This window comes from Polypterus senegalus, chromosome 12 (genome assembly GCF_016835505.1).
Source record: "Polypterus senegalus isolate Bchr_013 chromosome 12, ASM1683550v1, whole genome shotgun sequence".
In the NCBI taxonomy this organism is placed as follows: domain Eukaryota; kingdom Metazoa; phylum Chordata; class Cladistia; order Polypteriformes; family Polypteridae; genus Polypterus; species Polypterus senegalus.
This window is the reverse complement of record NC_053165.1, coordinates 39,946,241-39,972,006: the sequence shown is the minus strand read 5'-3', so window position 1 is coordinate 39,972,006 and position 25,766 is coordinate 39,946,241. Positions and strand designations below refer to the sequence as shown.

The following is a 25,766-nucleotide window of genomic DNA, read 5'->3' as shown; positions in this document are numbered from 1 at the left end:
TTCATGCTGTGTCTCATCAGTTTTATCTCCCTGTAGTTACTACAGCTCTGCATGTCCCCCTTATTCTTAAAAAATAGGTACCAGTACACTTCTTCTTCACTCCGCAGGCATCCTCTCACTTTCCAAGATTCCATTAAACAGTCTGGTTAAAAACTCCACTGCCATCTCTCCCAAACACCTCCATGCTTCCACAGGTATGTCATCTGGACCAATGGCTTTTCCATTCTTAATCCTCTTCATAGGTGTCCTTACTTACTCCTTGCAAATCCATTGCACTTCTTGATTCACCATCTCTACATCATACAGCCTTCTCTCTCTCTCTCTCTCTCATCTCTTCATTCATCCACCTCTCAAGGTACTCCTTGTATCTGCTCAACACAACTTCCTCGCTTGTGAGTATGTTCCATCTTTATCCATTTGTCACCCTAACCTGCTGCACATCTTTCCCAGCTCAGTCCCTCTGTCTAGGTAATCGGTACAGGTCCTATTCTCCCTCCTTAGTGTCCAACCTCGCACACAACTCATCATATGCCTTTTCTTTAGCCTTTACCATTTCTCTCTTCACTTTGCACCTTATCTCCTTGTACTCTTGTATACTTTCTGCATCTCTCTGACTATACCACTTCTTTTTTCACCATCCTCTTACACTGTGTACTCTCCTGTACTTCTCCATTCCACCACCAGGTTTCCTTTTCTTCCTTCCTCTGTTCAGATGTCACGCCAAGCACCTTTCTTGCTGTCACCCTTACTACTTCTGCTGTAGTTGCCCAACTGTCTGTTAACTCTTCACTGCCAACCAGTGCCTTTTTTACCTCCTCCCTAAACTCATCCTTCCAGTCTTCCTTTTTCAAATTCCACCATTTGATCCTTGGCTCTGCCCTCCCTCTCTTCCTTTTCTTGATCTCCGTCATCCTACAGACCACCATCCTATGCTATCTAGCTACACTTTCCCCTACCACCTCTTTGAAGTCTTTAATCTCCTTCATGTTGAGTCTTCTGCATAGGATATAATCTACCTGTGTGCATCTTCCTCCACTCTTGTACATCACCCTATGTTCCTCCCTTTTCTTAAAATCCGTATCCACCACAGCCATGCCCATCCTTTTCGCAAAATCCACTCTCATCTGACCATCTTCATTCCTCTCCTTGACACCATACCTACCCATCACCTGCTAATTTCCTCTGTTCCCTTCACCATTGAAATCCACTCCAATGACCACTCTCTGTCCCTTGGGTACACTGTCCACGTCTTCATCCAACTCACTCCAGAAATCTTCTTTCTCATCCATCACGCACCCAACTTGCGGGACATCTGCACTAACAACATTCATCATCACACCTTCAGTTTCCAGCTTCATAATCATCACTCTATCTGACATTCATTTCATCTCCAAAACACTCTTCACATACTGTTCCTTCAGAATACCCCCCTACCCCATTTCTTCTCCCATCCACACCATAATATAACAATTTGAGTCCACCTCAGATCCACCTCACCTTACTCCCCTTCCATTTAGTCTCTTGCACACACAATATATCAACCTTTCTTCTCTCCATCAGATCTGCTAACTCTCTCCCCTTAGTCATACTGCCATCATTCAAAGTTCCAACCCTCAGTTCCTCTCTCTTAACCTTCCTCCTCTCCTCTTTCCTCCAGACATGTATTCCCCCTCTTCTTCTCCTTCTGCAGCCAACAGTAGCCCAATTTCCGCCAGCACCCTGTTAGCTGTACTGGTACTTGTGACGGTCGTTGTTAACCTGGGACTCGACCAATCCAGTATGGAAATCTGTATTGTCTGCATGTTGATCTGGCAAAATTTTACACCAGATGCCCTTCCTGACGCAACCCTCCCCAGTTACCTGGGCTTGGGACTGGCATGAAGAAACACACTGGTTTGTGCATACCCTGGCTGGGTTATTCAAGAATAAAACTGAATAAAAAAAATTTCAAGTAACAACAAGACACCAAGAAAACATGATTCACCAGCATTTGTGTGTCTGCTTATATCCCTTCAGCGATATCTTTTACAAGTAGCAAAACTTTACACTGACTGTAAGACTCAAATCAAAAGTATGTTTTTATTATTTAATAGTACAGTAATCTCTCCTCGATCGCGGGGGTTACGTTCCAGAACCCCCCGCGATAAATGAAAATCCGCGAAGTAGAAACTATACTGTGTGTTTGTATGGTAATTTTTATATATTTTAAGCCCTTATAAACTCTCCCGCACTGTTAACATTATTAGAGTCCTCTAGACATGAAATAACACCCTTTAGTCAAAAGTTTAAACTGTGCTCCATGACAAGACAGAGATGACAGTTCTTTCTCATAATTAAAAGAATGCAAACATATCTTCTCTTCAAAGGAGTGCCGTCAGGAGCAGAGAATGTCAGAGAGAGAGAGCGAGATAAAAGCAAACAATCAAAAAATCAATACGTGCTTTTAAGTATGCGAGCACCGTGATAAAGCGGCATTTTGTAGAGGAGCGTCCATATCCTCTGTGCAAACAGCCCCTCTGCTCACACCCCCTCCGTCAGGTGCAGAGAATGTCAGAGAGGGTGAGAGAGAGAGAAAGAAAAGCAAACAACCAAGCACCGCACGGGAAGCATATCTTATATCATTGAGGAGTTTTAGTTAATATGTAATGCATGCTCTGATTGGGTCCCTTGTATGAAATCAACTGGGCAAACAAACTGAGGAAGCATGTACCATAAATTAAAAGACACATTGTCCGCAGAAATCCGCGAACCAGCGAAAAATCAGTGATATATATTTAGATATGCTTACATTTAATATCTGCGATAGAGTGAAGCCGCGAAAGTCGAAGTGCGATATAGAGAGGGATTACTGTAATACTCACTATTCAAAATGGAAATTACAGGGTAGACCTGAGGTCGAACCTGCAACCCCTTGATTTAGAAGATGCTGTTCTTACCGCTAAACCAGTCAAGCAATTGATATTTGAGTTTTGGTTTTGACATATTGACAGCAACATTTAAATTGAATCATTTCTTTTTCTTTGGTTATTTTCCTAAATAAAGGTGCACTTGTTTTGTTATACCTTTTGTGAAAGTGTTTATTTGATATTTGGACTTCATACATTATACACTTCACGTCAGCATTTTGTCATTACATGAAAAACTTTCTGTTTCAGTTATGTGTTCGACATCAATGCCTCGCATTTCCTGTCATCTTGCATTTACACAGATCATCGTAGACACAGAACACACAAGAAATGTATGTATTCCAAATAACGATAAATGATATACCCTGTACAATTCCAAGCACCTCATTTCAAGATAAACAGTCTTGAGCTGTGAGAAATTCAGATTCGTTGGTGGGGAATGGGATAGCAGGCTGCTTGCGCTGATTGACACATTTGCAAAGCAAATACACTGATGAAGAGGTGCAAAGGAATTTAAGGTGACCTGGCATTAAGAACTTTTTTCGTAGGTTTCAGGGATACTAGTGTTAATAATTTCAAATTTTTGTGACAATTCCAACACCACACACTTACGTTTATCAGCCATAAGAATATATAGTAGATTAATTATTATAAAAGAGAAATGGTACAAAATGCCATTAAAACCGAAGATCTGTAACTGACACTATGATTTCAAAATGCGGCTTGACACTTGGTGCTGGGGATGAACACTATGTGCTAGTAGAAGGGAGAGTTGTTCCACTGTGCAGAGCATGGTAGTAGTAGTACAGTAATAGGTAGGCGCTGGCGTACGCTTTTTGTTTTGAGCCCTAACGATTAACAGAGACAGACGAAGAATCGAGGTTTTACTGTTCTAGAAATGTCTTTTATGTACCTGTTGTTTTTCTATAGCTGCTCACATACAGTAAGTATGGATATGGATAACATATTATTACCATAAATCTTATGTTTAAACACTCTCTGGAAATTTTCACAAATATTCCTGAAAATAATCAAATTAATTGTCCAGTTAAATGTTAAGCGGCTGTGAGAATGTAGCGTCCTACTGTACGCCTATGGTCAAAAGTTTGTGGTCAAATGACGATTGCACTTATATGAGCTTGTTGGAATTCCCTGTCCTCAGCTTTGAAGCTATAGCAGCCTTCATTCTTCCTACAAGACCTTCCTCAAGATTTTACAGTGTGTCTGTGGGAATTTGTGCCCATTCAATCAAAAGTGCATTTGTGAGATCAAATATTGATGGCTCTCAGTCAGCATTCCAATTCATTTCAGTGATGTTCAGTAAGGTTTAGGGCACGGCTCGGCTTTGTGTCGGCCACTTAAGTTCCTTCACACCAAACACATCGAACCATGACTTTGTGCATAGGGGCACATTGATGCTGAACAAAAAAAAAGGGCTTTTCCCAAACTATTTCCACAAATTTGAAAGGGCATAATTGTCTAAAATGACTTTGTGTTTTGTAACAAATGTACTTTTCACATGCACCAAGGAGCCTAACCCAAACCGTAAAAATGTATACCTCCTCCAGCAAATTTAATAGTAGACACTGTGGAGTCCAACCCAGATTCATCCATCTGACTGCCAAATAGTGAAGCATAATTCATCATTCCAGAAAATATGTTTCTACTGCTTCAGTGGCAGCGTGCTTTGCACCACTGCAGCTAACAATTGACATTGCGCATAGTAATCTTAGGCTTGTGTGCAACTGCTTGGCCATGGAAACCCATTTCATTAAGCTCCAAATGCATGTGAGTGATGCAACAGGATATAAGTCATTTTTAGTGCACCTCAGCAATCGGCAGCTCCTCTCTGCTCTTTGACAATTCTGCTTCACAGTATCAGCACTTACAGTTGTCCAGAGCAGATCCAGTTAGACCAGAAGTTTCACATACTTACTTGTGGAAAAGGTGGCATCCCATGACAATGCCATGTTTAAAGTCACTGAGGTCTACAGTGTGACCCATTCTATCGCAGGTGTTTGTCAATGGAGATTACATGACTGTGTGCTTGATTTTGTGCACCTTAACAATGTGTGTGGCTGACACACCTTGAAATCCGTACGTTAGCAGGGTGTCCACATACTTTTGGTCATATATTTCTAACATGCACTATTTGCCACTCTGATATGATTTTGTTTCTTTCCTTAGTAAATATTTTGAATGTCTAAGTAGATGCATCACCTCAAGAACAGGGACTTTATGTTTAAAAATCAATTGTAATCGCAGAGTTTGAACTTGAGCATAAAGACATTCATAGTCCCTTTAAACTCTAACCATTTTGGGTTTTTTTTAAATGTTTTTGTTATATTGTCCAACTCAAATGAGAATTCATTTTTATAAAGGCTCTGTCACTTAGATACACTAAATATTAGTGTAAAATATGAACATAAAGGTTTAATCTCATTATTATATTAAATTAAAAAATATAGTTTCAAATAAAACAAAAATTAGCTTTCATCAGCCCAGAGAAGGTTCAGATTCCTTGGAATTAAATGACAGAGATGGATATGCCTGATGTTTCTGTTCTATAATCTGTGTGTTTCTGCTTCCTCACTAGCTGGCACCCCAATGGCTGGTTCTTGGGAGAGAGGAGGACTCCTACAGCACTTCATCGACTCATACCAAGCAATGTTTTTCACACTTTTTACACTTCTTGCTGTAACTGCTGTAGTAATCATTGGTATGCACATTTTTTTGACATGTGAAGTTAGACAATTCAGTAAAAGAAAAACTTTTAAGCTCCATCTCTCATTGTCTTTTTTACTTTCTCATTTCAGTGTGCCATGCCTTATTTTCACCACGGGAGCAGGTTTATCATCCAGCATTTCTTCCTAGAACACCAGTTAAATCAGGTATGCATTACTGTGAGTGAAGTAACTGCTTAATTCAGAGCTTTGTAAATGAAATGTCTCAAAATGCCTATGGGTCGAATCTCATTTAGTTGGTCACTCCTTTGCTTAAATAAGATACCAGTCCCATGATTGTGATGGGAAATTCTTCTGTTTTGGATTCTATATGATCAGAGCAGTTTAAACTGTCAATTATGGAGAATGCACTGCATCCACTGAACATTGTCATCTCCAGTCAGAGGAGTAGCTTCTGTGACAGACTTTTGTCACCGTCCTGCTCCACTGACAGACTGAGGAGATCGTTCCTCCCCCACACTATGCGACTCTTCAGTTCCACCCGGGGGGTAAACGCTAACATTATTCAATGTTATTTTCTGTTTTCACTTGCATTTTTATTACTCTTTAATATTGTTTTTTGCTGGATTATGAGAATTTCCTCTTGGGATTAATAAAGTATCTATCTATCTATCTATCTATCTAAACCGAGTCTTGTTGTATTTCATGTGTTATCAATGTTACATTGATTCTTGATTCACTTGTGTATTTCACACAAATAAACCCTAAATAAATGAACAATAGCATTGCTGTCATAAGCCTTACTCCCTTTTTGTAGTAAGAATTGGGCAACTTATTGCAATCTGAGCAGCAGTGCTATGTGTGCCCTCCATGACTAACATTTTGTACCACAGGGCTTGCTTTGTGCACAATACTTTAGTACAAATTCCCGTGAGATGGTGTTCACTGTAGAAGGGTGTTACCGCATGTAATAAAATAGTATTTTCTACTTAAATATGGTGTGGCAGTCCTTTCTGTCATTAGTTGGAGAGTTTATAACAAAAACTTAGATGAAAAGTTAACTGGCTGTTACATTTAATTAGATTATTATCTCAAAATGCTCCTATGTGAAAAAGTTATTGCTGTGAATACCAGTTGGGGAAATGAGTGGAAGGGGTGTTTGTGGTGGGGTTGGAGCTTCAACCTGGGTTTAATGTGGCAATTTAAAACACAAAAACTGTCACGAATATATGGCTGATTAATTTTTGTGTGTGTGTGTGTTTTTTTTTCTCTCTAACTCCCATACATTGTTGACTTTCATTGTCATTAGTAACATCACAGTCAGAAATACAATAAACATTTAATTTCTGGAAATTTTTTTTTTTTTTTTCTTGTATTTTTCCACCAAAGGACACCTGGTGTGTTGTAACCTGGTGTTGGTTGCACTATAGAAGTACACAGCACGTAGATCAAAAGCATCTAGACTTTGACCACTCAAAGAAAAGATATTGTTAGAAGCAACACTTGGACAACATTAAAATAAGAAACATTTTTGTTGCATCATGACTTTTATTTTGGTTTACTCCTAGTAACGTGTAGTAAGATATGCAACAAATTCAGTGCACTAACGTTGCTAATGATCATGAGTGTTCATCTGCTTATTCCTAAACAAAAGGCATCTCTGCCACTCGTGACAACTTTGAATTTCCTAATAATTGCCACAGTCTGTCAAACTAGTTACAAATGGATTTCTTCTGCCTTCTTCCCCTTATCTTTTTTCTTTCTTTTGCTTTGGTATAGTGTCTGTTCCTTCTAAATGCCTGCTGAAGATTTTATATACAGTATAAGGCAGCAAAGAAGGTTTTTGTAATACTTCAGTACCATACAAGCATAAGCATCCAATGTCGAGTCTCCCTCCATTTCTAAGGTTCCATTTAGATTTCTCCCCCTCAAAGTAATGAATGCATTAATTAATGCTTCCTTTATGCTGTAAAATGTTTCATTTGCTTAAAATATTTGCATTTTTCAAAACGAACAAGTTAAGTTAGAGAGCTCATCAGTTTGCCTAATGGGCTGATAAATAGTCTTTCCTGAGAACAGGGTAAAGAACTACTGAAAGAGATTTAATATGAACTGAATTGAATAAATAACATACCCGTCCTAGTCAAATATGACACACGCTTAATAAATGAAAATAAATAAATAAATAAATAAAAGCACAATTGGAAGGTGCGTTTTATGTATGTACAAATTCTGCCCTCTGGCAACAAATCACTATTCCATTCCAACATTACTGCAGTAAGATTACTTGAGATGAAAATGTCTGTGTATTGTATTGTATTATATTTACCCCTTTTACTTGACACCCACTGCATGTCCAACTTACCTGGAAAGGGGTCTCTCTCTGAACTGGTTTATTCTATTTTTTCCGTACAAGGGTTTTTGTGGGAGTTTTTCCTTGTCTTCTTAGAGAGTCAAGGCTGGGGGGCTGTCAAGAGGCACTGCCTGTTAAAGCCCATTGCGGCACTTCTTGTGTGATTTTGGGCTATTCAAAAAATAAATTGTATAAAGATTGAAGAAAGAAAAAAAAAACACCACAGGGAGCAAAGGCCAAAGTCCCCTGGAGAAGGTCTCAAATGACGCACCAAATCTGTCATTTGCAGATTAAGATCATGATCTTGTGGTCTGTTTCTCAAGTCGTGTTTGTGTAATTGAAAAGGGTTCGAATTTGGAGATGAGATCCTTCTGGAAGTGCTTCTGAAATGGGATTGTGATCAGCATGGCATTACAACTGCATGCGCAGTAATGTTTAGTTCAGTTTTACTATAAATAGATCACTTTTAATGCCAGAAGTGGATCTTAAGATGAATTTTGCTTTCCCCAAACCAGTGTTAACTATTTACGGTCAATCTTTTATGTCTCAAGGGTAGCATATGTTACAGAAAAATAAGTGGTAATAAGCCAGGACATTTGTAGAGAAGTAATTTAAACATTTCCCTCAGTCCATTCTTTTCATTTGACTCAGTGTCCAGAATGACTGAAAGCTAAATTTAGCTCTTTATATCTGAGGACAGTTTAAAGAAATCCTTGCATGGTCAGAACATATTGTATATTTATTACACAGGATATAAGCACTTCCATTCTCCCACAAATTTCAAATAGTAATGTTTCATTGGATGTGCCCTTTGTTAGCCTAATTATTGGTAATTGGTGTGCATTAAAAAGTATTTTACATTAATCTGCCATCAAATGCTTTCCACATTGCTGGCTTTTAAGTCACAGTTTGTTTTTTGCAAGCAGTCTGCAAGAATGCATCTCATTAATGGAATAAGTTACTCAACTCCTTTTCTAAACCTTGAACTATTTTTATTATTAAATGTTATTATGTTTGTATACAGATAGTGATGATGCTTCTTTAATAGTTGTCAAACATCACTGTGCTTGTGTTTAACATTACAATTACCAGAGCCTACGAAAAAACTAGTAAACTCGGCCCACCTTAAATCCGTTCGCACCTCTCTGTCAGCATCTTTTGTCCTGTAAATGTGCCGATTAAGACAAGCAGCAGCAGCCTGGTATCCCATCCCCCCACCACTGCAGAACGTGCTCAAAGTTCTCCCAGCTCATGCCTTGATTGATTATCTGGGAGTGAAGTGCTGGAGTTTTAGAGTAGAAATAATAGATTGTAATTTGGAACACATGCATTTCATGTGTGTTCCATTTCTAAAATAATCTGTGTATACACAATGTTGAAACAGAAACGTTTTTCATATTTTAGCAGTAAATGACAAAATGTTGGCAAACTATATAATGTGTGAAGCCTGAAGTCCAAAGATCAAATAAACACTTTCACAAAAGGTTCAAGGAAAAGACAACAGCTTCCATGGGGTAGCGGTATGATTTGCTGACTTGTAATCAAGAGTCCCCGGTTCAATCCCGACTGCCTCCTATATTTGCCGTTTTCAGTACTGAGCTGCTTTTATTGTTAATATTATACTGTACACACATACACTTGGTTTACATCTGTAACAGACGGTGTACATTTATAGGACTTGTAAAAGTTACCTTTTTTTTTTCCCCCACTTTTATTCTCTGTCATGATCACGATACATACTACCACCCTAGGGATCTGACGCTGTTAGTTTTTATTTGAAACTGGGAGTAACTGTAGATGTGAGTAGTGTTTTGATGCAATGGGACTGGACATTCTCAGATCTGGAGGTATAAAAGCTGACACACAAACGCTGGTGAATCTGCCGCCTTCGTATCTCACCGTCACTTGATTTTTTTTTTTATTCAGTTTTATTGAGTGTTCCTGCTCATGGTGAATTAGTTTGCACCTTATGGTCTATGATATCAAAAAAAACAGAGACATAGGTATATATGATATTTGGAATTATTCATTTTATGACCTGTATAGTACATTTCAGAAAACATTGTGGCACGGATGCAACATTATTCATATTCATTCCCATAACATCTTGCAGTTGTAATCGGTGACTGCATGTTTTTTGTTTTGTTTTTTTTGTTTTTTCCTCCCTGATCTTGCCAGTCTCCACGTTGCCGTATGGTGCTGTTTCTTTTGTACTCTGTTTCACTTATGGTAGGTAGATTGCCCAGAGGGGACTGGCAGTCTCATTGTCTGGAATCCCTACAGATTTAATTTTTTTTCTTTGGCCGTCTGGAGATTTTTTTTTTCTGTGCACCCCTGGCCATTGAACCTTACTTATTCTATGTTAATTAATGTTGACTTATTTTTATTTTTTACTGTGTCTTCTATTTTTCTATTCTCCATTTTGTAAAGCACTTTGAGCTACATTTTCTTTTTGTATGAAAATGTGCTATATAAATAAATGTTATTGTTGTACTCCAGAACATGCAGAGGAAAGCATAGTACAGAGAGGTCAGTTCTGCGCTATATGCAATCATCAAATTCATGGTTCCTATTACATTGAAAGGGCACCTGACACTGACTCAGTTTACTTTCCTGGGAAAGCGACTCTCTTGGAAAAGAAGTTTGTCAATGTTGCATCCTCCTTTTCTTTTTCCATTGCCTTTTCTAGTAAGATGCGACAACGAAGTTCCTCTGCAAGGTGAGCCATGAGCACTCTTCTTTTCTCAGTGGCCCCCGTGCATGCCTTGCACAGTACATGTGCCTTGATCTCTGCCAGGTCAAGCTTGTTATAGCACACAGCAACTGGCCACCTGTGTGTTCCTGCTTAGACTGAATAAGCTCACGCCTTCTGGTGCACAATGTTAACGCAGCACGGAGAAAAAAAGAGAGACAAATATATGGGACATTGGATATAAATTTATTGTACTTGTAAAAGTTTGCCTTTTTCAGTTTTATTCTCTCAATCACGATCACGCTCTAACCCCCCGCCACTCCTGATCTGACTGTAACTAACAGCGCCAGTATAAATTCACACCTGATCTGACGCTGTTCGTTTTCTAATAATATTGCATTAGTGCGATGATGTTTTCTGATTGGTACTATTCAGGTCATAAAATTATTTCTTCCAAATGTCACATATATTGTCTCTTTCTTTCAGGTGTGTAATAGGAACCACAGCATAGAGAGAAGTGTGCGCATTGCAACAGGTACACATGTTGTAAATGTAGGAAGGACAGCCCTTGCGTGTGTGTAAACTGTTAACATTTGAATTTGATGATTGCATATAGTGCTGAACTTACTTCCCTGTACTATTCTTTCCTCTGCATGTTCTGGAGTACAAAAGAAACCGCACCATACCACAAAATGTGGGGACTGGCAAGATCGGGGGACACGTGGTCACTGATTACAACCGCAAGATGTTATGAGAATGAATACGAGTAATATGAATAATGTTGCATCCGTGCCTCAATGTCTTCCGAAATGTACTATACAGGTCATAAAATGAATAATTCCAAAAATCATATTTACCTATGTCTGTTTTTTTTGACATCATAGAGCATAAGGTGCAAACAAATTCAGCGTGAGCAGGAACACTCAATAAAACTGAATAGAAAAAAATCAAGTGACGGTAAGATACAAAGAAGGCAGATTCACCAGCGTTTGCGTGTCAGCTTTTATCCCTCTAGATCAGAGAATGTCCAGTCCCATTGCATCAAAACACTACTCACATCTACAGTTACTCCCAGTTTCAAATAAAAACTGACAGCATCAGATCCCTAGGGCGGTAGTATGTATCATGATCATGACTGAGAGAATAAAAGTGAACAAAAAAGTAACTTTTACAAGTCCTATAAATGTACACTGTCTGTTACAGACACAAACCAAGTGTTTGTGTTTACTGTATAATATTAACAATAAAAGCAGCCCTCTACTGAAAACGGCAAATATAGGAGGCAGTCGGGATTGAACTGGGGACTCATGATTACAAGTCAGCAAATCTTACCGCTACACCACGGAAGCTGTTGTATCGCCTTGAAACTCTTGTGAAAGTGTTTATTTGATCTTTGGATTTCAGGCTTCACACTTTATATAGTTTATGCCAACATTTTGTCATTTACTACTAAAATATGAAAAACATTTCTGTTTTAACAATGTGTTTACGCAGATTATTATAGAAACGGAACACACATGAAATGCATGTGTTCCAAACAATGATCTATTATTTCCACTGTACAACTACATCACTTCACTCCCAGATAATCAAACAAGGCATGAGCTGGGAGAACTTTGTGCACGTTCTTGCACCAGTATGCTCACCACACATTAGCTATTTGGTGGAGAAGGGGTGAGGGAGGTAGTTATCCCCCAGAAGGACAGGAGAGGATTAGGGGGACAGAATGACCAGACCATGGTGGACAATTTAGTCAGTACACTGGGAAACACCCTACTCTTTTTAAAGAATGCCCAGGGATCTTTTAAGACCACAGAGAGTTAGGACCTCAGTTTTACCTCTCATCCAAAGAACTGTGCCAGTTTTTACAGAACAGTGTTGCTGCACTTGTGCTATTGGGATCCACACACAGACTACAGGGTAAGCACAACCTGATAAACTCATCAGCACCTCTTCTAGCAGCAACTCAAGCTTTTCCTAGCTCGAATAAGAATGTCTTGCCAAAGTTAAACACAGTTGTTGCATTGCCTGACATTGCAGTGCTTTAAGGACTCAGCCTAAATGTCATACAACCCTAAAAATTGACCTGCATCATTTGGTTGGGAGCTTCATGAAAAACCTCCATATTTAAGTTTAGTTTGGGCCCCAGGTTACTCTGTAATTGAGCTTACTGTGGACAGTGAGTCTATAGTAGATCCAAAGATGAGAAGCTGGCTTTCTAAAGTAAGCAAGGATGTTTAAAAGAAGTAGATGTCAATTTACAAATGAGGAAAAGGATGAAAAGCCTGACTAGAGGGGGAAGAGGTGGGCAGTATGGTATTGTTACACCACCATTGAATGGAAATTTGAAATCTGCTTTGTATCAGAACTTTACAGAAGACTGTCCAGATATTTTACTGTTGGTCTCCATCAGAATGACTGGAGAAAAAGAAATGTAATAAGAAAGTCAAAGTTCATTTCTTTGTTATAGCAGAACATTGAAAAGCGACATTAATTCTGAAAAGTTCACAAGTGTTGTTCACTTTCGGTGGCTTGTTGTGGAGAAATAGCGTAGACAGTTTGAGAGGATAATCAAGAATTGCATAGAGCGTGCCTCTGCCGTTATGGCAGGTGAAGCATTCCGCCATCAGTTAATTACTGCTTTCTCAGTGGCACTGGATGTGGCTTGGCTTCATAAACTAACTATTATAATATGAGGGTGGGACTCAACCTTTCAGGGATGTTTTTATGGTTCTGATTTTATGAGTCCAGTATACTTAAAGGTGTGAATTACAAGCTTCCCACATTTATAGTGTTATTTTGTGTTTCTTTTACCAGAAGAGTTGGTGCTTTATACTGCAAAATTAAGTATCTTGCCATCATTTTATTTCTAACATTAGAGAATATCAAGTCTTCAGAGATTCATTTTTGACATGTACCAGGACCTGTTCCCTTCATATACCACAGTCAAAAGACAGGCTGTAGAATTCTGCCATGGCAGAACATTTCTTGAAGAATACTTAACATCAGGCTCTAACATTGGTAATTAAAGAAAGTGTTGCTACTGTGTTGCAAATCATAATGGACAATCAGGGAATGATGGTGATGATATATATAAAATATTTTCATTCTCTGTCTTGTGCTTTCTTTTTATTTGAGGTTTGTGATTAATATAATATGTGTGCAGAGTGCAATTCAGTGCAAGAAGTGCTAAAATAAACACTGGGGGGGGGAGAAAAAAGTTATATATCCCAGAAACTTGAAGGTTTCCATATCTTTCACAGTAGTATTAAGTATGGATATAGGGGATAATATTGTACAATTTCTCCTAATATCCACTGTTGTCTCCACAGTTTTAAGAGTGTTTAGTTCTAGATTGTTATGACTGCACCAAAGGGCCAGCTGCTCACCTTCCTGTCTGTATGCAGACTCGTCACCATTCCTAATGAGTCCAATGATGGTTGTGTTGTCCTCATCTTTGATAAGTTTGACAGAGAGGTCCTTAGAGCTGCAGCATTAGTGTAGTTTGAGAAGTGTAGTGGGGAGAGCAAAAAACATCCCTGAGGGACACCCAAGTTGATCATGTTAAAGCTAGATGTGAATTTCTGCAGTTTCACCTGTTGTTTCCTATTGGTCAGGAAATTGGTGGTCCATTGACAGGTTGGAGGTAGGGATGGAAACCTGGGTGAGTTTCCAGTGAAGGAGCACCTGGATTATTGTGTTGAAGCAGAGCTGAAGTCCACAAACAGAATCCTTGCATATGTTCTTGGGTTGTCAAGATGTGGCAGGATGTAGTGCAGACTTATGTTGACTGCATTATCCACTGACCAGTTCTTCAATAAGCAGACTGAGGAGGGTTCAACAAGGGATCAGTGATGTACTTCAAGTGAGCCAACACCAGTCTCTCAAAGGTCTTCATAACCACAGATGTCGGAGCAACAGGCCTGTAGTCATTCAGTTCTATTATACTAGATATTTGGGGGACTGGTATGATAGTGGCTTGTTTGAAGCATTAGGGAACTTCACACAACACTAATGATTTATTCTGAATAATTCATCTTCATTCAGATGAATTAATGATTCATCTGAATGAAGATAGGGGCCAATTGATCAACACAGATTTTTAAGCAGGAGGGTGAGACCCCATCTTAACCTGTTGCTTTCTTACTGTGTTGTTCTTTGAAGAGCTGACATACATCTACTTCAGAGATCTTTAATGCAGGTTGAGTCTGAGAATGTGTAGGGTGAAGGGTCATTTTGTACACTGGAGAGGACTGGAGATAATGTCCATTATATTCTGGGGCTTATCAAACCTGCAATAAAAAGCATTCAATTCGTCAGCCAGCTGGTTACTGCAATATGCGGGATGGTTTCCTGTAATTTGTAATATTTTTTTTTTTTATATTTCAAATGTAATGGCTCTGGAGATCCATGTTTTTACTACATCTGTTCCAACTGCCACTCATCTCTCTTGAACTGCATGTCGCTGTAGTCTCTTTTCATCATTCTAGGTGTCAGTTTCTTTCAAAGTTCATTGAAATCTGTATCTGTGGCCACTGTGGGTGCCTTTTGGTAGGGGTGTTACATTGACCTTGTACTTTTCCATTTTAGGTTACACACCTCCTGTTGTGAGTCCTTTCAACAACAACATCCCATCTAACTTGAGGAGCAGTCCACAGCCGCGCCTCTACAGCACTGACTATGAGTCTCGCTAGCACCCGTGCAATCGGCAAGAGGAGAGCAAAAAGTGCCTATCATGTCATTTAATTTTACAGAAGTGTTGCTTTTTTTATTTTTTATTTTTTTTTTAATGTAAACAAAGTATGAGCCTGCAGTGTTTTTGCATTTTGGTATTTTTGTTAAACTCTCAGGAATTTGTTTCACAGAAGTATGACAGAACTGACAAAAACTGAATTAAGAAAGAATGGAAAGAGTTTAAAATTGAAATGGTTCTGAGTGGAATCATTGTTAGTATTATAAAATGGTATGTGTCCCTTTGTTTGTTCTTCAGATACTGTATAGTAAAGGCAGAAATGTGTTTGTATGCAACAAAGTGTGAAGGAGATGACTACTCCTGCGACCCCGTATTATTGGGAGTTGTTGGTCTTTATTAGAGCCATTGGAAACGTTGAGCAGCTGATTATCACCATACCTCAAAAATGTGTACGCTTTTAATTTCAACCAATTTATTCTGTGAAGATTGCTACTGTGAAGCTCCTTTCTCTACTTAGCACTCCCTAAGTATCTGCGTTAAGTATCACGTCAGAGCCTCGTTTGTGCTTCAGCTGAATGACGTGCAGTTTTATTGTCAAGACTGGCAAATGTTTGAGCCTGACCTTCTTTTCCATTTGTGTCCTACTGGTTTATCCTGTGAGTGCTACTGAAACGTAATTAGCATACAAGCTGAGCCTAAGCCAGTGAGGAAAGAGAAGGAATGAAATGTGGACTTCTATCATTGGGGCTCGCATTTCAGTGCCAAGAAATCCTGTGGTACAGGGCTGCCAAGTCTCAGCTGTCTGTGTTGGTACTGTGGCACCTAACAATCTCCAGCTAAACAGGCCCCATTAGCACGTCCAATTTATGTCTTTCTGTCTCATCCTTTTGTTTCAAAGTATGGAGATACAACTTATTGATAAATACTTTAAAGCTTGTTCTTTTTTATATTTATATATTTTTAAAAAGCCAGTTATGCCCGAGTGCTGATTATGTGTGGATTTCTGTGGTATTTTACAAGGCTTGTATCATTTTATCTGCAGAGTACTGTTTAAATTTTATTTTAGTTTCTTTTTTTTCTTGGAGCCCTGCCGTCCACCAGTTTTGCAAATGTGACATTACGTGAGGTAAAGTGTTTGCTGAATGTTTCAGATTATAGCAGATTGGTGACAAGTTCTTTAAAACTGTAAATCACACTTGACAAATGAAATACCTGAGCCAGCCATTAATCGCAGGAAAAACAGATGCTTTCACATGTGAATTGCTGTTCTTTTTTTTTATTATTAAATTTGTATTTTTCTATCTAAAATGTTTCCTCTTTCTGTTATTGTAAATAAAGAAAGCACTTCTTTACAGACATTACAGCCTGCTCCATTCTGGAAGCTCCCAAGTCACTGCTGCAATGAACACCAGTGCCTTAGCCTTTGTGGACATGTTATCAGTCAAGGCTGTTGAGACAAAGAATGGATACATTTACGATTGAGTCCTGATACAGCAACATGAAAAGGTGAAATAGTGAAAGAGCAACGTCACAAATAAAGAGTTCATCAGGAAAAGGGAGAGCAGACCTTATAAGAGTCACTGAAGTACCAGAAGACCACTCTCCAGAATGCCTGTGAAATCTGTAAGTCTTTTTTTGACAGATTGTAAAGGAAAAATAGTAAATTACACATCCTCCAAGCTTGTGTTTTGTTTTTTTTAACTTAACTAGCCGAAGCCTGCCGTAGCATACGGCGGTGTAAGAATAAGAACGGAAAACGGTTAGAAAAGAATTCAGTATAACAAAGGCTTCGGAAACCACCGTCGCAGTATAACGAAAATAGCAAACAGCAAAACCAATGCCAATGGTCGAGAGAGTACCTTCCTGTAGCAGGCTATGGAAAACATAGACATATAGATAGACGCCGCATTCACTGTGTTGCCTAGTCGACACGATAAGTCAGCGCGTCCGCACTATTGCGAGTGGTAAAAGTGCCATTTAAACTAATACAGGTAGACGTGGAAACCGGGTTTTCTGATGAAAAAACAATAACGTTTAAAACAGTATCGTTTACAAACAACGGATTTTGGCGAATCGTTTACATGCAATTATTTATATCCATTTATACACTAATAATGGCAATTTTTAAATAATAATAATAATTATTATCATTATTAAATAATTCCTCCCGTATAAGTAACATTTCTCGGACTGCTTTCTTCCATCTCCAAAACATTTCTAGACTTGGTCCTGTTCTTGCGCAACACAGTACTAAAGTATTGATAAATGCCCGACTCACCTCACGTATAGATTACTGTAGTGGTATTCTATCTGTCATCTCACTTACAATTTATTCAAAATTTTGCTGCCAGGATGATAATCTGCTGTTCTAAATCCACTGAACATATCACACCTATTCTCTCTCAACTTCACTGGCTCCCTGTTAACTACAGAATACAATACAAAATACTGCTCTGAACATGTAAAGCTCTCCACAACCTCACTGATCTCCTTCAGACTTGCACTCCTCTCGCTCACTCAGATCCTCATCTGCAGCTCTACTTTCTGTACCACACATCAAACTCAGTGCTATGGAAGCTCGAGCGTCTCTCATAGTGCTCCTCAACTTGGGAATTCTCTTCCCTCTCATATTTGTCTGCTCGATTCAATAACACATTTTAAAACTCCCCTCAAAACTTATCTTTTCAAACTGGCATTCCAATTGGGAATTTTGCACTGTTGCTGCCAGTTATCTTTGTTTGCTAATTATTGCTGTTTGATCGAGAGCGACGGTGGACGCGGAATTAGGATTAGAGATGGTGGGCGGGGCTCTGTCGTGCATATCCCATAGTCTTAGAGTGGGTAGAGTGGGTAGGCAGGGCTCTGAGTTGGCGGGCTTGCGCTCACTGTCTTGCGTGCCCTTAGTAAATTTATATATATACTAGCAGAATACCCGCGCTTCGCAGCGGAGAAGTAGTGTGTTAAAGAAGTTATGAAAAAGAAAAGGAAACATTTTAAAAATAATATAACATGATTGTCAAAGTAATTGTTTTGTGTATTTGGCAGCGTCACAAAGTTGTTTTCGCCTAGCTGCATCAGAAAATGTACCACGACGTCTGACACGCCTCCTTTTTACTGTTTTCTCACAGCTTGGATTGCTGCTGTCATATATATATACACACACATACATACACACACAACATACATACATACATACATACATACATACATACATACATACATATATATCTTCATATCTATATACATATCTACATATACACACATATATATATACATACCTATCTACATCATATATACACACACATACATACATACACACACACAAATTATATATGTGTATGTATGTACGTACGTACGTGTGTGTGTGTATATATATATATATATATATATATATATATATATATATATATATATATATATATATATATATATATATATATATATATATATATATATATATATATATATATATATATATATATATATATATATATATATATATATATATATATATATATATATATATATATATATATATATATATATATATATATATATATATATATACACATACATATACTTGTGTGTATAGCTTTTATATATGTGTGTGTATAGCTTTGGTCACTGAGTGCAAGGGAGAAATAATAAAATATAGTCTATAAGTTATTAAACAGTAAAACATTAACGTTTTAAGAAGTACAGGTACATTGAGCACTACTGGAGTGGTTGTGGGTAAACTACATTTTAAAGACTGTGTAACACAACAGGTAAGTAACTAACAGCAGCTAAAATGTATATGGATCATCTCTCGGTAGTTGATCCCTTTTGAAAGGCGCTACACGACGGCTGTGGTATAGAAATTACATTTTCTATGTGAACGTTCAAATTTGTGCCTCTGGTAATGTGCCTTACCGGCATTTAAAGAAAATTAGTTTTGTGTCCTCTGCAGTGTTAAGCGAGAAAGGCTTTGGTTTGGGATAAAAGGAAAAAAGGTGTAAAGAAAGGAAAGTTGCCTTTTTCTTTTATATAGTATAGAGAGATGTGTTCGCTGACGTTATGATCGCCTTTTGAGGACAGTCGCGTGGGTCTTGTGTAGACTGGTGAGACGTCCCGCCATTAATCGGCTGTGATGGCACTGTCAGTCCTCTACTGCGTGCGTGTCTTCATAATCCGGGTGAGAACCTCATAATCGTATACGTGCAAAAGAAAGTGTGAATCGCCTTAATATTATTTTGCCGTGGTGTAGAAAAGGGGTCCCGTGTTTGCACTTGTCTGGGCTATAGCGCAGGGGAGGATGAAAAAAATTAAAAGTGCTCACTTTGACTTAAGGCAGAAGCGCAGTCAGCGTCTCAAAGGCCGGCACAGCTATGCATGCGCGCTGGCTGCTTGACTTTTGCAGGGCAGGAGACCACAGTTTTTGCAGACACGTTCATGATATCAAAAGTCTCAGCGCTTTGGAGGTCATTCATATATATATATATATATATATATATATATCAAAATACCCGCGCCTCGCAGCGGAGAAGTAGTGTGTTAAAGAAGTAATGAAAAAGAAAAGGAAACATTTTAATAATAACGTAACATGATTGACATTGTCATGAGTGTTGCTGTCATATATATGCCTGCCTAAATAAGTCACCCTCGCTTTGCTCTTACTTTATTTACCGTTCATTTAATCACGGCTAGTGGCGGAAAAATTATAAAATGGAAGGAGGATGGCTTTACCAAAACAATTATTGATGGCGAATCGATTATTCATAAAGCTTGAATTGGTGATCTGTTTTTCTGTGTTAACCTCATATTTTTCATACTTCTTTTCAAACTAAGGTGGTGCGAGGGTAAAATGAATCGGGATGCTGATCAAAGTAATCGGTGTACCAGGAAATCATGCATTGACAAAAGCTTCCCTTTGCTTGTAATGCAAAGTGTGATTAAATGCATTATTTTTAACGATTATGGAGCACATGCATCAAGCTTCTCAGCTGTGCTTGTGCTAAGAAAAGGAAAGATTTTAAAAATAACGTAACACGATTGTCAATGTAACCTTTTGTAAGTAGTGCCTGGAGGATTCAGTGTGGAGAAACTCTATAGAGACAGCGTGTGTATTAACTTGTGGATTTTTCTGTGAGTATTTGGTGGCAGTCTGACAAAGTTGCTTCGGAAGACGGCGTTAGCTGCAGAGCTCAGCTCAGAGTGAAATGAGATGAATGGGAGGGGAGATGATGACGTGACTCCCCCACCCGCCTTAACTGTCAATCCCCACAAACACAGTCTCGGAATTTGCATAAGCACACCCCTTCACCTACAATTTTAACTTAGTTACAAAGTGATCAAAACTCTCGTTTATATCCTGCGTCCTCTCATTAAACTTGTATCCCGCATTACCTGTGGGCATGTGAAACGCCAGCGGTAGCCTGTCTATGAACTTAATTTAAAGTTTAGGTTTACACCTTGCTTTCTTTCCGAGGTAGCAGCACTCATGAATATGGTAGTATATGTCACTCGCTCGCTTCTTATTGTTTCGCTGCCTTCTCAATTATATAATGCATGTTTTCTTAAGCGCTTTTTGGAGGTCTTCCTGGTTTTCTACGCACTGCGTTGACAGTCAGTTCACGTGATTACGTGGGAGGCGTGATGATGTCACACGAAACTCCGCCCCCGCCATTCCAGCTCAACTCCATTACAGTTAATGGAGAAAAATAGCTTCCAGTTATGACCCTTATGCGTAGAATTTCGAAATGAAACCTGCCCAACTTTTGTAAGTAAGCTGTAAGGAATGAGCCTGCCAAATTTCAGCCTTCTACCTACACGGGAAGTTGGAGAATTAGTGATGAGTGAGTGAGTGAGTGAGGGAGGGAGGGAGGGCTTTGCCTTTTATTAGTATAGATAGATTGTAGACAATGGGTTGAGAAAATAAGTATTTTGCTGAGAATAGGCCATTTAGCCCAGCATAGCTCATTAATCTCCTTTGAAAATCCCCAAAGTACCACTATATAATGTGTTGCTTGAGCAGGGTGTCAAAAACCCTAACACCATTATTGAAATTTCAGGTTTGTTGAAGGGATAAAATTGTTTTAATAAGATTTCTTAACCACTAGTATTTAAATGAAAAACAACATTTATTTATATAGCACATTTTCATACAAAAAAAAATGTAGTGCTTTACAAAATGAAGAATAGAAAAATAGAAGATACAATAAAAAATAAACATAAGTCAACATTAATTAACATAGAATAAGTAAGGTCCGATGGCCAGGGTGGACAGAAAAAACAACCTTTTTAAAATATATATATTCAGTGCCTTGGTTGCGTAAATGCAGAAGTCCCCTAACCTTTCTTTGTGCCTGTAAAAAGATTCATCCCCTATAGTCTTTCATCATACGTCATGCCCTGTTGCCTTGAAATCGGACTGGGGGCTCATCCCTGGACATTCACTAGCACTGCCCTGTTTCAGAGGAGTCCACCTAAGATCATTGGACATCTTGGGGATAACCGCTCTTGACTTGCACTCTCCACTCATTTACCCTCTAAACCTCTTCTGTACCCGGTGTGCTCTTTTTGTGATGCTTTTCCTTTGAACAGTCTTATAAGCTATTCTACCAAAACATTTTTGAAAATTAAGTGGGAAAAAAAAAAAAAACTTTTTTAAGCACTTATAAAAATACCCACATGCAATATTAGGCAGAGTGTGAGAATTAAAGTTTGTTTTCAGTTTTGCCTAATAAGAATTCACTATTTAACAATTAAAAATTGTGATGCTTCAAAATATTTCAGTTTCTGAAAGTGGTGCCCCAAGAAAAAAAGGCCGAAAGCCCCTACCTAGTCTAGAGATATCACTTGATATTTAATCAGATAAGTGTCGATAGTCGGCTTTGATTAACATATCTACTATTATACAAAATAATACAGTGTGACTACTTTTAACAGTAACAAAGTAAAGATGATGCTCCATTTTATCACTTTGGGTTTACATTAGTGGGGTCTCTGACCAAATGATAAAACATTTTGGGGGGCGTTGATTAGTTTGTGAATCCCTCATCTAAATTATTCTCTTAAGAATGGCTGAATAAAATTTACATCTGTGACTCTCCCAAATGCTTTAAAGGAGAAAAGTGTCCGTATTTGTAAACTTAGTGGGGACAGATTTAAATATCACAGCAGTACAACATCCATGGGTCATCACTTAAGAGCAAAACCTGCATGATGCTGCGGTTAAAAAGTCTGTTAAGCAGTAAAATCTGGGCAGACTACAATCCATGAATGTACTACTTGAGTTCTAGGGATTTCTATGAAAGGCGCACGTCTTTTCAGTTTGAGCAGCTTAGAAGATGTGCAGCAGTTACATTTACAGAGGACTATTGGACATTGCGGAGCCATCTTGGTTAAACGTGCAATTATTCAAGAGACATGCTGCGATTTAATCAGGATTAAAAATTCCTCATAAGAAGTTACTTGTAATAATTGAACAAATTACAACAATTGTGACAATAACAATCCTTTCAGCCCACCAAGATCGTCAGTAATCCTGAAGGATCTTGTTAGTAATCACATGTGCAAATAAATGACAGAGAAACAAGCAGATGAGCTGTAAGAGTTCTTTATTTATTTATTTATTTATTATTTTTTATCATTTAATTTAAATTGTTTACATTTAATAAAAAGTGTTGAACAGTTTACTGATCCAATGCCACATTTTAAAAATGATGCCAATGCAATGCAAGTCCAGTTGGATGATGGACTTTTTGGAGGATGAAGGCTACACCTGCAGGAGATGCTAGCTGACCCAGCAGATCCGTCTCAGGGTCACTGAACTGGAGGAGGAGGAGGAGGAGGAGGAGGAGGAGGAGTTGGTTGGCCTGTGCTGTTGTAGAGAATTGGCTTACCTGGCCCAGGTGTCTCTTATGGATATAGCGGGCACTCCTAGTGTGATGTGGGAGGAGACAGGTGTGTCACAGGCGCAAGGTGAAGGGTACACGTTGTCTGGGGGCATCAACACTAGAATTAGGAGTGTCAGACAGACAGGCAGGCATGGGGAGCCCCAACTACCCACCCATCACAATCAGTCCCCAGAAAGAGGGAGGTTGTGATAGTGGGAGACTGACGCTCACATGGTGTGTTCCCTTCCAGCTGCTTTTGGGAGGACGGGATGGGGAATACACATAAGAGTAGTCAGTCAGTAGTGCAGTCCAAATTTAAAGAGTTGGGTGCAAGGCTGTCTCTGAAGTTCTGGCTGTGCCATGTGCCAGACCAGGTAAGATTGAGGAGATTAGAAGGCTTAATGTGTGGCTCAAATCTTGGATAGAAGGGTATAGGTTTATGGGGCATTGGAACAAATAGCACTTTTTCCACCCGACAGGTTACATTTGAAGTGAAGAGGCACAAATAAGTTAGGGAGGCGTATGAGTAGGTTAGTCAAGGATTGTTTAAAGTAGGGCGTTTTGTGTAGGGGGACAGGGAGTTTAGGACAAGCCAGGTTTAGAACTGTACACGAAGGTACAAGCAATAGTGTAAAGATAAAAAGGCGTAGTTACATGAATTCAAACACAACGTTTAAGTGCAAAAGTGCCCTAATGCTAACACTATCAAAAAATAGATACCCGCAGTCGCTGCAGGTTTTCATTCTAACCCTTTTCTTAATTAGTGACCTGTTTTTGCTGCTAATTAACTTCTTTTGAATTCATTGTAATTGACTTGTTTTTTTAAGATTTGTTTCCCTGAATTTCTTCATCACTCTTTGTTGCTTCTTTTCTTTCTTTAACCGCAATCCAAGCAGAAATGAAATGTGAAGTGAGTGAACCAACAGAAGACCAACTAAGTCAGGGCCTCAAACTCCAGCCAATTTCACTCCATGCAGTTGCTTAATTAGGCTCCGATTCTTGTTGTTAATTAAACTCGTTCTTTAATTCCATGGCTTGTTGCAACTCTCATTGTGCAATAGCAGACATTTCCGAAATTGTTGATTTTCTCTTTCCTAAGAGCAGTGTTAAGATGTTTATGGGACCTGATCAAATAATCATTCCTGAGACCTTCATCTTTCTTTATTGTCAGATATGGTATGATGGACGAAGTTTGCTGGTCATATTTTGGCTCATTTTATATCTCACTATTGTTTGTCTGCTAATAAAAGAAAAAGAAACAATTAAGGGGGCTGAGTCTTCATGAGCAAGTCAATTACAATTAATTCAAAAGAATTTAATTAGCAGGGTTAGACTGAGAATCTGCAGCCACTGCGGCCCCCCAGGACCAGAGTTTGAGAACCCTGACACACATTTTTAGGAAGGATAGACAAAACAGAAAAGGAGGTTACTGTTTATGTCAAACACAATTTAAACAATTGGACAATGAATCCCATTTTAGTGGTGACGTCTGGATTTTTAGGAGAGTGCTATAGACTCCACAATGCATCCAGTAATATTATTAAAAAGATGTGTATTGAAATTAAACAGGCAAGTTTACAGGGGGATATTAAAGTCACGCAGGACTTCAACTACCTGAATGTTAAGTTGACTAACCTTGCAAAAAGTGGAATACAAGAGCCATAGTTTTTAGAAGTAATCAGTAAAGCACTAACATGGGGTGAAGCCTGTCTGAATTTTAGTATTTTGGAATAGGATAGAATTGAGGGTGTAGAGGCGATTGAACCACTAGGGTCAAGTGACCATAATAGTGTATGATACATTTCTCAGTGTTTTGGAAGAGTGCAGATGGGTTAACTTTGATAAGCAGCAAGGTCTAAAAGTGCTAAACTGGAATAAGCTTTTAAGTGTGGAGACAGTCTGGGAACAGTGGAACAGGTTTAAAAATGTTTTAAACATCACAAAATGGAGAATTAGTAGGACATTTTTTAGGACTCTTCATAGGATGAGTAAGAAGACAAGAAAAGGAGCTGCAAATGAAAAAAAACAAACATTTGTGCAAGATATATAAGAGCACAAGGGCACCCATTAATAAGGATATTAGGGAAGCTAAAAGGCAGTCAGAGGAATATAGCAGATAGGCTGAAAGACGACTCCAAGAGATTCTTTCAGTATTTTAGTAGTCAAAGAATAATTAAGGAGGGTGTGAAGTGCATTGGGAATAGTAAAGGAGATTTATAATATAAAGACAGTGATCTAGAAGATTCTCTAAACGTGCATTTTCTGAGGTGTTCATATATGAGGAAGCAGATGACCTCTCAGTGGTAAAAGGAATTACTTAAGGAGATACTCAGTGATTTGGAAATGGCAGAAGGAGGAATGCTGTTCAGATTAATAAATAGACTGAAATCAAACAAATCACCAGGACCAGATAACATTTATTCTCATGTTCTTAAAGAGGTTAGTGAGTGCATATATAAACTCTTCATGCATATTTTAGGTAGTCACTGCACACTGAGGATATTCTGAAGGACTAGAAAATGGCAAATATTTATTCCATTCCATAAAAAGCTTCATTGAGT

At 38.5% G+C, this 25,766-nt stretch overlaps 1 protein-coding gene across 1 annotated transcript in view; it reads left to right on the top strand.

Moving 5' to 3' along the window:
- nup210 (nucleoporin 210) overlaps positions 1-16,636 on the top strand; it is a 232,127-nt gene extending 215,491 nt beyond the window's left edge. The window contains exons 38-40 of the mRNA XM_039770930.1: positions 5,503-5,625; positions 5,723-5,797; positions 15,226-16,636. Of these exons, the coding sequence (XP_039626864.1) occupies positions 5,503-5,625; positions 5,723-5,797; positions 15,226-15,329 (302 nt within the window). The 3' untranslated portion in view covers positions 15,330-16,636. The remainder of the gene's footprint in view (positions 1-5,502; positions 5,626-5,722; positions 5,798-15,225) is intronic.
- The last annotated feature ends 9,130 nt before the right edge of the window (positions 16,637-25,766 follow it).